This window comes from Cornus florida, unplaced genomic scaffold (genome assembly GCF_030987335.1).
Source record: "Cornus florida cultivar Cherokee Brave unplaced genomic scaffold, ASM3098733v1 CherokeeBrave_3.0.0_Hap2_Chr03, whole genome shotgun sequence".
NCBI classification, from domain to species: Eukaryota; Viridiplantae; Streptophyta; class Magnoliopsida; order Cornales; family Cornaceae; genus Cornus; species Cornus florida.
The window spans coordinates 24,408,719-24,424,521 of NW_026775573.1; the positions used below are offsets into that span (position 1 = coordinate 24,408,719).

Genomic DNA, 15,803 nt, shown 5'->3' on the forward strand with positions numbered 1-15,803 from the left:
GCCTCAAATTGTAAAAAGCTTCCCAGTAAATCGTCACACAGCATCATAAGTTTGTCGCATGTCCTTTGACCATGTAGTCTTCCTATACATGTATAATATATATATATATATATATATATATATATATATATATATATATATATATATATATTTCTTTTTGATTTCACACACAACATGAAAAGCTTGTCACATGTCCTTTGGCATGTAGTGTTCGTATTTATGTATATATACTTTATTAATTATGAGATTACGTGCAGAGATGATTGATGATTAATTTATATAGGATGGGTGACTAAAGGCTGACCTCCAAGAAGGACCAAGAGCCAAAGGCAGCCCCATGCCGCCACGGCTCATACCAATGGAGCCAAAACATATTCAGTGGGCTAAAATATTGTATTGAAAAATATTTTTTTAGATAAAATATTATTTTTTAATTTTACTTTTCGACTTTTGACAAAAATTTAAATCAAGATTGAGAATTTAGATCAAGATTGAGATCGAATTCATCATGTAAGACATGTAAAATAACTTGTCGAAATTTAATAAATAAGTTTTTTTTTCAAGTTTCAATATTTTTTTTATTCCTAAATATTTTATGACAATCCGTGTACACACTGTGCAAGTGTCAATTCCTCCCAAAATTGAAAGAAATCTAACTTATTTGAATTTAGGATCATATTCAAACCACCTTGCGAGACTTTGGTTATTCACCCAACCATCCCAGGTGATTAGCTATATCAAACCCCACACCCACCCACGAACAAGCACACACAAATGATTATTAGCCTTGTAAAACTTATTATATTTTGAGTTCCACCTTTTACAACACCCTTTCCCTCGTACTAATATATATATATATATATATATATATATATATATATATATATATATTATATCATTTACATTACACACACTGTTGATGTTCAGTAATGATGCAGTAAAAACACGTTTTTAAACACATTTTCTACTTCTGTTTTGCCTTTTTAGAAATTAAAAACAAAAAATACGAAATGTTTCTGGTTAGTGAAGCCACCTAAGCTTTTGTTTTTTCTCATTTGGGTGCTGCAAAAACGAAACCACAAAAACCAAAGCATAAATTTTTAAATATTTTCTTTTATTAATTTTTCATATAATAATCTTAACTCAACCATATTGTTCCATGAGGATCAACAGATAAATTTTTCTCTTTTCTCTGTCCTAACATGCATTTATTTTCATTCTTCTCTTATATTTGGGAGCATACCAAATTAATGCATTGAATTTGAGATTGGAGGAAATTTAGTTTAAAATTTATATTAAATTTTTTTCAATACCAAATTCAAAGTACCAATTTGGTGCAGCCTAACATAGCAATACTTTCTTTGCCAATACATAATCTCAAGGGAGAATATATATGATTCTATTTGAAAATGTTCTTAATTAGAAAATTGGTTTGAATATATCCTGTTTATAGTGTAGATGGAGGGATTCAAACCCGTTCGTACCCACATGCTCTAATGCTCCGAGCTAAAGGTCCCACCCCGTCTCCACTGGATCTATTTCCGGGAGTATCCTAAAAAAAAATGAACCTTTTCTCTCCCCAGCCATTTCGGATTCCTACATGTTCTACTTCTAATATTGGCTCATCAACACTCGCTCGACGCTAGTATACTTGTATATAATAATTAGTTCAATTTTGGAGAAGCTTACCTAGGGAGCGTCTTCCTCACCATTGAATTCTGTTCTATACATCAAAATCTCCTATAACCAGGTGGTCTTTCTCTCTACTCCAAGTGCCTTTTCTTCTCTACGTAAGTAGGAGAATGTGAAAAGGAATAGCCCAAGATCATGAACCACAGCAATTGAAGTGCAAAGCCAGAAATCCTGAAAGGGAAAAACAGTACAACCATTCATCTGCATAGGAGAGGAACAAGTACAACCATGAAGGTGAAGGTATTCTCCAAATAATCAATATGTAACAAATGAGGAGCATGCATATAACTGTAACAAGATGGGGCAAACCCAGTGCACGAGGCTTCAATCATTGCGGGGTCTAGATGGGTTAGATGTATGCAATCTAACTCCTATATGCAGAGAGGTTTCCTTGTTTCAAACCCGTGTCTTCTAAGTCACAATGGAGCAACCTTACCGTTGCGCCAAGCCTCGCCCTCATATAACTGTAACAAGATACATGTGCTGAAATAAAGTGTCATTTATCAAGCAGCATATATGACAGCACAAGGCATGGACTATGGTATTTGGTAGAGGAACCGTGGCCCTGACTTTAAGTTGCAAATATAAGAAATCCTACATATAAATGCAGTAGCAAAATTCCAGTAGCAGATCAACAACAAAACTTGCATCAAATTAGCTAGACTTGCACAGCCAGAAAAAGGGCATTATCTAGATATGTCCTGCCAACAATTGCCAAAAGATGAAGATTGGTTACAGCCATAGTAGATTTAAAAGGAGTAGGGTCACATGTAAACAAAACAGTATGGAGGACAACAATTACTACAACCGAAGTAAAAAACAAGGGTACCCCTTTTCCATATTTATATGTGCACCGAGAGAAATCCAACACTCTTTCGAAATGCATCAATAGTATAAGCCTTAGAACATTAGTTGATCCGTGAAAGCAATTCTCATAACCCAAGCGTACCTCAGAAATATGAAGACATCGATGTGGATTTTTCTACTATTGACCCAACAGGGGGAAAAAAAAATAGAGCAAAATTCTCCGTTTTTGACAAATTTCTTTCAGAGTGCAATAATTAGGAGTCTTGGAAACAGAAACACCAAGCATTTTGTAAATGCAACAAGAAGGTAATATATAAATTGGCTATATGCAGGTTTGGCGTCGTGTATCACCAAAGGGAACCACAGTGATGGAGAACAAGCTATGATTTTTATGATTTTTATGGGATGTGCCACGCTGTTCCGCCTCTACTTTTGGAAAAGGGCCAAAGATAGATGAAATTAGGGATTTGATATAATTAGGGTTAATTTTAATTTGTTTTTATTATTTTAAACATATTTTATTACTTTACTATTCTTAGGGTTTTTTACTGTTTGTTTATGTTTTGCATATATAAAGGCTTCTATGTATCTAAACAAGGCAGTTTTTAATTATTGAATTTTTATCGCGAGTTTGCAAACTCTCTCTATATCTCTTTCTCCCTCTTTGTTCTTGTTATTCTCAATCTCTCAGTCACTCTCTAGCCTATTTCTTTCAATCCAACTTTTCACTCTCCTCATGTGTCGTCTAACCTTCTTCTAGCTTGATCTCATCTTCTCATTCTCATCCCTTCTTTCGTTCTAATTCTATATCAGTTTGGTATGACAACACTTTCTGTCCTACATCACAAACCCATTAGCATTTGTTTACCGCAATTTTTATTTCAAACAGTATATATACGTTATTCCTATCACTATTTATTCTTTCAATTAATTTAAATCTTGTTTCTTGTTTAGAACTAGTTTTATGATAAAATTACAAGTTATTACAAGAGACTTGTTTGAGAGAAGTTAATCCAAGATGTGATGCAACTGCGTGCAATTCAAAAACAACATAATAAATAAAAGGCCTACTAGAATAACAAGGCTATGAATATAGGTATGAAATTATACCATCTCTTGGAATATTTTTTTTGAAAATAAAGGCCAACTAAAATTGGGTAAAACTTCTTCAGTTGAACCTAGTCCCGCTACATTTTGGTTCGGGAAAGTATCCATTAAATATATTTTTTATTTTCTATCCAACTTTTCTTCCTCAGATAGGGGGAGAAAGACGAAGAAACTCAAGAATATAAAGGAAGAATTATCAATTATCTGATCTTGATGTTCAGGGGTTGTCTATGTTTCTAGATTACGGGTATAACTAAAAGTAAAATTGAGATTTTCATTGGGAAGTACACACCTCCATTGATTATGTGAAGTAATGGATATTATGGATAAACATCAAACATGAAACTTGCACTATGTTAGCGTGCCTTCTTAATAAAATGAATTTGAAGGAATTATATATAGAAAAATGCTATTTTCAAGAGTTTTTCTAATCCATATCCATTTTCCTCCCACCACTTGTATGTGAAGTAACATAAATACAACCTTTTAAACTGTGGAAATAATGCCCTATTTTGTGTACATTATCCAATTTTTAGTCATCTCTTGGATTTTCCTTTTTATTTACTATTTCTGGCTGATTGAAGATTTGGTAACCAATTATCTCTATCATTGATACAATGAGCAAATATCTAAAAGGAAAGTGTAGTGTTAAAGAATTCGATAATTATTGGTTTTCAAATAAAAAATCTCTCTCTTATTACAAAGAATTAGCTCAACCATTACACTAGATATTATTACTGCTGCTAGTGTACGAATATTATGTTCATTACATTGATTAATGCTCATTTCAGGGTAGTCATATATCACGTGACAATGAACTCCAAAATTTTTGCCTCACAAAAGGGTGAAAAAAAAAAATAGAAAGTAAAAAAATGAAACATTATACCTAAATGGTCCATTGATGCAGGTTTTGTTTAAAAAGGTAAAGCAAATCAATACTTTTAAAATAAAAAACATAAAAAAATATCTCATATAGCACAACAATAAAAAAATATAACAGCTTGGAGCCAAAAAAAAAAACAACCAGCACCACCCTACATCTGGAAGACAAACAGCAAAAGATAGGGCGGATCAAAGAACCATGGCACATACCAAGAACAGATGCCGGCAGAAGCAAAACAACAGAACCAATCTGATACGAAGACACCCAAAATAATGACCCTGCAAGTGGAAAGAGCCGAATCCCTTGTTTCATCAGGAAAAAAATAAATTAAACAAAATAAAAATGAAACCTGTAATTATATCACAGAAATACATAATGAGACTGAAGTGGTTGAGTATCAAAATCTTTTAAATCCTTCTAACCATTAATTTCAGTAACAAAACATATTAGGATCTTTCAATCGTAAACTAGTTTTGTTACAAGATCCATAACTGTTAACTTGAAATCAGTCTAGCTTCTTGGATTCTTGCCTCAAAACAGTAACACTAAAAAAAAAAAAAAAAAAAAAACACAACAACAATGAAATTTATCATTTTCCTTTGCCCTGGACAGTTGGTAGCAGACCGCTACGTGCAGCAAAATTTCTGTTTGCACTTCTTTAGAATGTTGCACCTTATGGGAGTTGGGACAATGCATGGTTCAGGCAGACAACGGTCTAAGAATGGACTGCATTTTACCCTGTTTACAATTGTTTCACATACCCATCAACCAAATCATAAGAAGAAATTTATTTGAAGACTAAAATATAAAAAGAAATTATGAAGAGAAGAAACAAAAATAAACATGGTGCTCTTAAGGTCAAATTTTGGAACTCTTCGAATCAAAAATGAAATGTTAACAATTCAAGAATGTCGTTCTCTCTCAAACTAGAAAACAAGTGACAAAAATAAAACCAATGCAGCCGGCAGGTAACAAAAAATATGGCTGACCTCTCAGCTACAAAGTACACAGTTATAAAGAAGTAATCCACAAATTACACTTCCCATCTATGATAAACCAAATTGACAAAACAGAGAGAGAGAGAGAGAGTTCCCAACTGCCCATACAGCTAACCAGCTTAGTAAATATCATCAACTCTTCATCTATGAATCTAGTAAAATATACATACATATAGTAAAAATGATGTTGAATTTTCATTCCTACTGGTTTTCGATAAAAAAATATATACTATGGCAGCATTTACACATCATTAAGCTAGACCCTACTTCAGAAAGATGTCTTCCTCAACTCCTTTCATTGGAATTATATAGCAGGTTGTTTCTTCTCAATGTGGCACCAGGAGGAAATCAAAGTTTTTCTCCTTCAGTTGGTTTATCAATATTTATACTTTATTTTTCAGATTTCAAGTAACATCTCAGCTGTCTTTTTAAAAATATTTCACATCAGGTTCTGCACAGACAAAGCTCTCAAGCTCTTCTGATGCTTGATCTTCTCTTTCTGAAGCGTTACTGACAATTGAGTGTTGTTATATGAACCTTGACTGAGGCACAATCTGAAATGACAAGGGAGAAAGGATATAAGTGAGACTCCAATACTTTTATCAGCTTGAATTGACGTGTAATACATAAATCAAATGGATGACACAAGATCAACTCGAGCAATACTTGATCTTTGCTTGAAGTATCAGCTGCAGCCGTCTTCAACCTTTTTGCCATAGACAAACTGCTCGACTTCTCTTCTCGGTCTTCATCGACAAAATTCTGATCCGAAACTTCTGCAGGAAACCCGATTATTCAAATATTTTATAAATATTAAAAAAAAAAAAATCAATTGAGATGAGTTGAAGCAATAAGATTAACATACTTCACACCCATAGCTTGGGACCCTAAGGTTTCAGCAATAATAAAAATTCTAGTCTTCTCCCTTGCCTATAATATGCAAATTGATTACGGATACTTATATAGCAACATCATCATCACCTGAAATCATTTTCCCCTGGACATGCTTTCCCTCTAGTTATGTGGTAGTCACCAATTAGATGTGTTAACTGTAAGAAATAATCCAGTGTTCCTTTTATGTAATTCCAATAAGGTATTATAATGCATTTTTCCTTGGAAATACTAATTGATCCTGTAAATGATTTTTCATTTTATACGGTTGTGGTCTGTGAGCACTCATTGGAGATTGTCAGAATACCTCTCCCTTGTGTTCATTCTTCCTCTGCTTCGTTTCAGCTTCCATTTATCTTCTTTTTCTAAATCCACAAAACATTCACATTCTATTATTTGACCCACACCCCCCCCCCCCCCCCCCCCCCCCCCCCCCCTTATTTTGTAAAAAAATTCTTTTGAAAGCCCTCTTGCCGCACACAGCCATGTGTCTGATTTAAAAAAATAATAACATATATAGAGGACACATTTCTTCACATGTCAAGACATATGTTGAGACGTCTTGATGCATATCCAGGTCTAACACGTGTCAACACTGCTATGAAGACCTTTTAGGGGTGTCCATGCTTCTTATTCCACTTTGTACCAAAACAATAGAATCTTTAATTACCAAAATTTTATGCTCAAGACGTTTCAGCATGGTATCCCAAAAACCACCCACGGCACTAAATTCTTGAATTTTTTTTTTCAATGGTGTCGTAGAAAATTCCAAACATTTAATGCTTCGAACAAGAAGACTAATTATCTTAATTTTCATCAGCTAATAAAAAGCAAACAAATATGGTTCTCCAAACAAACAGATAATTTAACTTCTAAGCCAAACTAAAAGACAGAAGGAAGCAAGAAAAGTACAAAATTGACTCGTCATATCATATCAATGGACTTCTCGTTAAAATATAAATAACCTTCTAACAAATTGCAGTTAAGAAACTAAAAGCCTTTGAAAGAAAACATTTTCCAAAATAAATACACGACAGCGCTCGGTAGCACAAGGAGCAGAATGTTACAGCTTGGTACGGTAATTAACCAAAATATTATAAATCAGTATGTTTTATATGAGACTACAGGCACTTGGGTAGTTGTTTTGTGACAACAAATATAGCAAATGCCAAAACTTACAGGTGGGACTTTATTCTTCCAATAGTATATGCTTGAGCTCGGATCAAGATAGGCTCAAGTAGAAGGTCATTTGAGATCTCCCACCAATAAACTTTGAGCTTCGATATGGAGCTTGTTAATAAATTTGAGGTGAACTTGAGTAAAACACCACTCGGCTCAATTCGGCTTTACTGGCCTCAAGCCACCACCACAAGTGACACATGACTAAGAAGCTCATTCAGATAATGCTTTGAACCAATAGCAGTGTAAGTGGCATAAAAGTAGATTAATATCCTATGCAATTTGAATTTCCTTTAGAACAGTTCAACATCATTTATCTCTGTCATTTCACTTGTACTATCCTCTTCCTTTTCTCTCTCTCTCTCTCTCTCTCCCTTTTGTTTTTTTGAGGAGTAAAAGTTTTATTACTAAAAAGCACCAAATGAACTCATATATGTGTAATGCATAGTACACAACCCCCCAGTAAGGAACAAAAAAATCCCAAATGCTCTACGCAGTCCAGAAAAGCCTCATAGACCCTCTCTATCCCATGACATGATTAAACAATATACCCAAAAATTATTCTTTAATAAATGGATCGGTTCGTCCACTGCTTCAACTCTCCACCAAGTACACCAAATCAAGCACGGAGAGGTGGCATCAATATTTCCTTCTCCTGTGACTAATTCTACTACCTCTCCAGCTATCAAGAAGTATAGCCACTGATCTAGGGTTCACATACGTCACCCTAGACAAAGTCAACAACAAAGCACAACCTCTCTTACCAATCTATGGAAAATAAGAAGAATGAGATTATCCACCCACAAACAACAATCACAAAGACTTGCCCTTACCTTGCTAAAGGAAAAAACATGTTGATTTTCACATAGCGTACTGATGATTTTCACATAGTGTACTGACCATGAAGGAAAGAGGGCCCAAATGCCTTATGAAGGAAAGAGGGCCACAGAAGTGCCAGTCAAAACCATTAAATATGAATTAAAGTCAAAGGCCAGACCTTCTTCTTTCCAAAGCTCCCCATCTCGTCTCAACCTTTGGTCCTCCCAATCTATCCAGTAAATATAAAGTATCCAAAAACTCCATCACCTCCTCTTATCCCCGGATAAATAAATGCGTATGTTTGTGCCTCTGCATGTGTGATAGTACCATGACAAACCAGAGATGAAAATGGAAACACCAATGCAAAGCATGAATAAGTAAGGAGGAAAAATCATGCCATTCATATTAACCAACATAGTCTTTCAGAACACACAAACTTTTTTCATAAACTGACCTGTAATACTGCCAACTGAATCCAGATGATATTGATGGCATATGGGAAGCTGCTCCAAACTTGCCACTAATCTGTCGGAGAAAGTTCCTTTGCCTCTTAGAGACGTCTCCTCACCACAAAGCCTTCTTCGTTTTTGCAAATTAGCTGGTGCTATGGTATGGCTTTTACCTGTGCATCCAAAATTATGCATCTGTGAACCATTCAGATTAACATGAGAATCCAATGCAGGTTGATTCCTTTCAAATTTGATTTTCCGGTAACAGCCACCTTGTCGAACCATGAACTGGAAAAACAATAATAATCAAAGATTCAAGAAAACATTTAAAAAATTAATGCCAAAAGGAATATTCAGGGTAGGACTGTGGTGCTGCTTGGAGGAGATGCAAGAGCAGAAACTAATACCCTGGAGCTGTGAAATGAATTAGAAGGCTCACCTGGTCGGAAGAATTACAAGTGTTGGAAGGTAATTGACAGGACAAATTTGGATCACACGTGTTCTGTGCTGAGCACCAGGCAAGCAAACCCTTTGACTGATGCAACTGGTGAACAAAAGATGCCTCCAAAGAATCAAGATATAAACTGTGCTTCCCATCTGTCCATGCTGTGCAGTGACCCTGGTATGGAAAAAAAATTAACATAAGAATGTCAAAACTTCCAGGACCATATTTTAATATTTAAAGTGCTGATCCAATTATGAGACATGAGAATTTTAAATGCTTGTTTGATATATATTTTTTTCATTTTAAATAACAGAAAAATAGTGATGAGGAGACTGTAGAACTTAATATTCAATTAGATAATAAATTTCCCTTGATTGAAGGGGACACTAATTTCACCTACACCATACTATCCACATCCTACAGTATTGTGTTATTTCAATTACCTCATTCTCAACTCTATAAGGATTAAATTATCTCCAAGGTTGAGCTTGCAGCCACTAGAACCTATAGCACAAGTAATCTAATTTGAACTTTTTTTTCTCTCTCATTTAAGATCTCATTAAACCATATTCATTTAAACAAAGCTTACAAGGTAGTTATATCTCGGTCACATCTTCAAAAAATCTAATAAGATCCCAAACAGGAAATAGACAAGTTTCCTAGTCATTATACCATGTGCTAGCTCATCTAGGATAACTAACATTCACGGATTAAATTATCTCCAAGGATGAGCTCGCAGCCACTAGACCCTACAGCACAAGTAATCTAATTTGAACTTTTTTTTCTCTCATTTAAGATCTCATTAAACCATATCCATTTAAACAAAGCTTACAAGGTAGTTATATCTCGGTCACATCTTCAAAAAATCTAATAAGATCCCAAACAGGAAATAGATAAGTTTCCTAGTCATTATACCATGTGCTAGCTCATCTAGGATAACTAACATTCACGGATTAAATTATCTCCAAGGTTGAGCTTGCAGCCACTAGAACCTATAGCACAAGTAATCTAATTTGAATTTTTTTTTTTTTTTTTTTTTTTTTTTTTTTTTTTTTTTTTTTTCTCTCATTTAAGATCTCATTAAACCATATCCATTTAAGCAAAGCTTACAAGGTAGTTATATCTCGGTCACATCTTCAAAAAATCTAATAAGATCCCAAAGAGGAAATAGACAAGTTTCCTAGTCATTATACCATGTGCTAGCTCATCTAGGATAACTAACATTCACCACCCTGAACAAAGTTAAGGGTGCTTCCTCACATTTGTTGGAACTTGGAAGATTTCTTTTCTACCGGTGCCTTCAACAATGGCAACACTAAAATGCAAGCATCTATGCAAGACCCTCCTAAATTTTCCCATATGAAAATCAATTAAACTAAAAAAGTTAAATAGAGCGAGTTGATTCAAATCTTACTCCCTAGGTTCCTCGTTCAAATATAAGTAATGTTTTTTTCTCTAGTACTAAATCCAACAAGTTGTGGTCATTTTTGTTTTTGGCAGCAATGCAGACTGTTGTGATATGTTTCCAATACCTAATTTAACAAGGTTTCTATTCTACAGTTGCATTTTGATACGATAAGTTCTTGTTCGGAAATTTTTAGATAATAAGAAATTTAGGACCTTGTCCAACAAGGACTTGGAATAAGCCAATAAAAAAATACTCGGGCTATTGTTTAAGCCTTGTGAGAATGAGATAGGTGTAGTCTCATTAAAGAGAGTTGAGTGTATGAGTCGTTTACTCTTTTCACCTCCTTTAGCCTGTAGAGATGGTTAGTAAAGTTATGAGAACACTACTGGCAAGCATGGAAGGACAGAATGCTTGTCCTTCCATGCTTGAGAAGAGCACTGGCAAGCATGGAAGCCTCAAGTACTCTACCGTAGTAGGGATCAAGTATTGGCCGCCTCATACGCTAAGCACCAAGCAAGATTCAGATATTAGCGCCTGACCCAATTGATGGTATTCTCTACTTTGTAATCCTGTACAATATTTACAGTGAATCTATTCCCATCTGTAGGTGTAGAGTGGTGGTGCTGAACCACACAACTCGTGTTTCTTATGTGATCATTATTATTATTTGCGACTAAATCTCTACACTTATGCACAAGTAACAAGGATAGTAACTTCCATTTATGCACAAGAAATGGTATTAGAGCTGAAGATTCTTACTTGGGAATTCACCATCAAAGTCGTAGTTATGAATTACTCTAGACAAGTACACAGGAGATCCACAAACACACTAGGAGTCTAAACAATTCTAATTAGATTTCAGTTGCACCTTACAGGTGGAGTCAATCACCTCATGTATTGCAATTATAACAAAAACGTGATGGGTTCCATGGCCTGAAGTTTGACGAATCATGGTGAAGGTTTGACAATTGAGCAATGCAAATGGTGACACTAGAACTTGTTGCAGAATAGTGATGGCTCAGCATGCGATCCAAAGAGCGAGGAGTTGACTCATTTGATGAAAGGCCCTAAAGTCAAACAGGCTTGTAAGAATGATCCGTAGGTAAAAAACTCTAAATGGTGGTTCTGGCGTGCAAGATAGGAGCTATGATTATTCATCCAAACTAACAGTCATGGAAGAGAATAACAGACTTGATTGAATTTTAGTCAAGCTTGATATATGTTATATGTGTAAATTCCTGATTTGATAGGCTTCTATTTTAGAGTATTACCTTAATTAAGATAGTTCTTTTTCGGAAACTCTCTGGTACTAAGAAGCTGTAAGCCTTGTCTAACAAGGACTTGGAGTAGGACTCTATGAATAAAAATCTAGAATAGTCTTTTGAGACTTGAGAATGAGAGACATGTAGCCTATGAGATAAAGAATTGAAAATGTAAGGACTTTGTTTTTTCACCTCACATAGCATATAGAGATAGATGGTTCCATTAGTGAGCAGACCATTTTGCTTTTCTTCAGAATTCTAATTATCCATAATAATAATAATAAATAATAAATAAATAAAAATAGAAACTAAACATAAAGATATCATATCTCAAAAATTCAAAATTACCTTATGTTATAACAATTACCCTATAAGGAATTTCTTTTTTACCAAAATAATAATAATTATTGTTATTACTCGGAATTTAACCACACTTCAATCTATTTCTTCTCCAAATATTTAACAATAATGCACCATGTTACCTAACTTACAGTTGAATGAATTAATCCCAATTTCATCCTCATATGGGAGGAGATAGCCTTACTTTCTAAACCCTAATCAATTCACACACAATATCTCAATAAATCCAAATAAACTTTGTCCATACCTACTGAAAATATCTACACAAACATGCATAAAAAAAAAATTACAAAAAATCAAAATATGACGAAAAACACAAGAAATAAAAGAATTACCGGTCTGCCATAGGCATTCTGGTTACATATATCTTTTAAATTCTCATGAGTCAGAGAAAACGAGTCCGAGTTGGACCGAGTCAATTCGTTTATGCAACCAAGATCCGGCGGTGCCGACGACATCCAAGGCCGGAGATTCTCTCCCATTTTCCGTTCAGACAATGTGAATTTCTTAAATCAATAAGGATTTACCGCTAGATTTAGCAGAGAAACCCTCGGGGTGGTGTGTCTTGGTGGAAGAAGAAGAAGAGAGAGGGGGGAGAGAGAAAGAAAGGCCGTGCCGGTGGGGCCAAATAGCAGCGCTTTTACACGCGTCGATGACATCAAATGAGTGACATGTTCATCAGGATGATAATATCTTGGGCTATTGTCAGATATTTTTGGCGAGGGACACTTGTAACTAATGTAAGTCACGAAAGCACTTTGGAATAGGACAGTGCTCTTTATTTTAGGACATGTGTCTTTTTTTTTGATCCTTTCTTCAATTTTGTCTCTAGTTAAAAAATAAAATAGGAAAATTCCACCACTAGATTGCATAAATTCGCACCCTGACATGACCGCTCCGCCCGGTTTGGGGGTGATTTTCGAAAACTAATTCTGTAATTCGGGATGGGATTGATTTGAAAAATTAGGCTAGTTTTTGGACAATTTTGGGTAGGGCTGCAATCTGGGCTTGCCTAACTCAGCCCAGTCCCAACTCAGCTTCAATTCGAAGTGAGTTGGGTTGGGTCAACCCGAATTAAACTTAACATGAGTTATGATCATAACTCGGATCAAATATTTTCGGGCGGGTTGGATCAGGTTGACGGGTTGAGTTTTTTATTTTTATTTTTTTTTTGGAAATTTATATATAATATATTATATTATATATATATATATATCATATTATATTAATATAATATAATATATATAAAATATTATATATTAAAGCAAAATATTTTTAGGGCAAATCACTTCAGCCTCCCCTATCGCCCCATCTCCATTCTCGCTGAACCCCCTCTCTCTCTCTCTCCCTCTCCAACTGTAAATTACAAAATCTATAAGAATCATCAGAAGTTCAAAACCTATATTTCAGTTTTATCTATCTGTATGTAAGAATCAAAAGTTCAAAACCCACGGCATATCATTTTAGATTGTTCAAAAAATCAAAACCAGATCGGCATATCATTTCAGATTGTTCAAAAAATAAAAACCCAGATCTTTCAGTTTCCATCGCCCGCTGTTCCAGTTCAGGTTCGCCGTTCGCAAGCTTCAGCCGCTGTCTCTCAACTCTTAAGCTTACCCCCTCTCTGTTTGGAAAAAAGGAATTTCATTTCCTCTTCGTCGACAAATTACAAGTTGCAGAAAGTAGGAAGATTTGTGTTGACGGATCTGGTGATATTCTCGTCTATCCGGCAGAGGTCGCCGTCTCTGGAGGTTTTCCTGGCACCGGTGGAGTCGCCGCTATCTCTCAACTCTCAAGCAGCGGAGAGAGAAAGAGAAAGAAGAGAGAGGAGAGAGAAAGGAAGAAAAAAAAAAAAAAATTGGGTTTCGGGTTGGGTTCGGGTTGAGCCCGAGTCCAACCCGAATATGCCTGGGTTTTGACAAAACCCAACCCGAACATGAACCCGATTTGGAAATTTAAAACCCAATTTTCAAAATTAAGGGTTGGGCTTGGGTTGGGCTGGGTTAGCCCGCCCAAGTTGCAGCCCTAATTTTGGGACAGAGTTATTCGCCTTGAATATATTATAAATTTATTAAGTTACCCTTATATATTATGATATATTATTAAAATAGATTAAGTATATATATATATACACACACACACAAGCATAGGAGAAAATCTTAACCCTCATTTTGTTTCATATCTTAAGTCATGAAGAAAAAAAAAAAAAAAAAAAAAAACCCAAGTAGGGATGGCAAAAATTCTCACCTTGACGGGGCGGGATTTGGGACAGTTTTGAGAAACTGAATATATAAATAAAAATGGAAATATGAGATGTTTTGAAAATTTCAATAAATTTTAAAATTGTTATGAAGGTGAAAAAATTGAAGGGACGAACGATATCTCTGTCTCAAACTCCTCATTACCATTTCCCACACTTTTTTTTTTTTTTTTGTTCCTGAATGGTGTTTTGTATAAAAAGAAAAGAAAAAGAATTCCAATTCACAAGGAGACATTCCCCTATTACAAAGCTGGCCTAGAAAAAGCCCATTTTCAGTAGATGCAACAAAGAAATAAATCAGAGAAACTCAACATCAAGTACTAAAAATGAGTAACAAATCTTCAAACCTAAAATCAAGATAGGCAAGCACATCCCAAATGATAGTCCTGACAGCATAAATAGCAAAATCTTTAGTGCCGCTGTAGAGAGATGAATTTTTACTTGACCAGATTTTGTAAATGGTAACAGCAAAGACAACACCCAAAACCATTTCCCACACTAGATTATATATCTATACTATTATTAAATGTGCAAAGAGTTTCAGTCTTTAGTATTTCAATATTTCAGTATTTATTTATTAATATAAAAAAAGAGATAAAAAATTACCTAAAAATTATTTAAAAAGTTTAATTCAAATTACAAATTACCTAATAAAATTTATAAAAATTAATTTAAAGAGTTTAATTCAAATTACAAATTACCTAATAAAATTCATTTTTCTTGTCCCACATTGATTTTAAGTTCAAAGGATTACATGGTAGTCTCTTATAAAACTATAAACTTAAAGAAATAATAATCACACATTTATCGGCCTTTTGACTAACCTTTCTTGGCTTTTGACTAAGATCAAGTGTAGTACTAAATTTTTTTGGGTCAGCCTTTTGGTTAACCTTTCTTAACCTTTTGGTTAAGATTAAGTGTAGTATTACTTTCTCGGCCTTTTAGCTACTACTATTAAATATGCAAAGAGTTTCAGTCTTTCAGTATTTATTTATTGATATAAAAAAAAGAGACAAAAAATTAACTAAAAATTATTTAAAGAGTTTAATTCAAATTACAAATTACCTAATTAAATTTACAAAAATTAATTTAAAGAGTTTAATTCAAATTACAAATTACCTAATAAAATTCATTTTTCTTGTCCCATATTGGTTTTAAGTTAAAAAGATTACATAGAAGCCTCTTATAAAACTATAGATCTAAAAAAATTATAATCACACCTCCTTTTGGCTAAGATCAAGTA

General features: G+C 34.4%; 1 protein-coding gene across 2 annotated transcripts; it reads right to left on the bottom strand.

Annotated features, from left to right (window-relative positions):
• Nucleotides 1-5,344: 5,344 nt before the first annotated feature.
• On the bottom strand, nt 5,345-12,943 carry LOC132299973 (cold-regulated protein 28). 2 transcript variants are annotated; one of them, XR_009480246.1, is made up of 6 exons: nt 12,636-12,943; nt 9,265-9,444; nt 8,831-9,113; nt 8,555-8,685; nt 6,154-6,263; nt 6,023-6,041 (listed from the first exon to the last, which is right to left on the bottom strand). XR_009480246.1 is itself a non-coding variant. In XM_059796896.1 (5 exons), exons 1-5 carry the CDS (start codon nt 12,780-12,782, stop codon nt 6,015-6,017), a joined length of 747 nt encoding a protein of 248 aa, XP_059652879.1. In that variant the 5' UTR covers nt 12,783-12,943; the 3' UTR covers nt 5,345-6,014. The 2 variants fall into 2 exon arrangements, 1 of the variants encoding a protein (XP_059652879.1); XM_059796896.1 differs by lacking the exon at nt 8,555-8,685 and having other exon boundaries at nt 5,345-6,041.
• Between the last annotated feature and the right edge of the window lie 2,860 nt (nt 12,944-15,803).

Coding starts and splice junctions, on each gene's coding strand:
- LOC132299973 (XM_059796896.1), bottom strand. CDS start 12,782: ATGGGAGAGAATCTCCGGCCTTGGATGTCGTCGGCACCGCCGGATCTT. Junction 6,264..8,830: donor TTCAGTTGGCAGTATTACAG/GTCAGTTTATGA, acceptor GGTTTCCTGCAG/AAGTTTCGGATCAGAATTTT. Junction 6,042..6,153: donor ATACTTCAAGCAAAGATCAA/GTATTGCTCGAG, acceptor TTGTCATTTCAG/ATTGTGCCTCAGTCAAGGTT.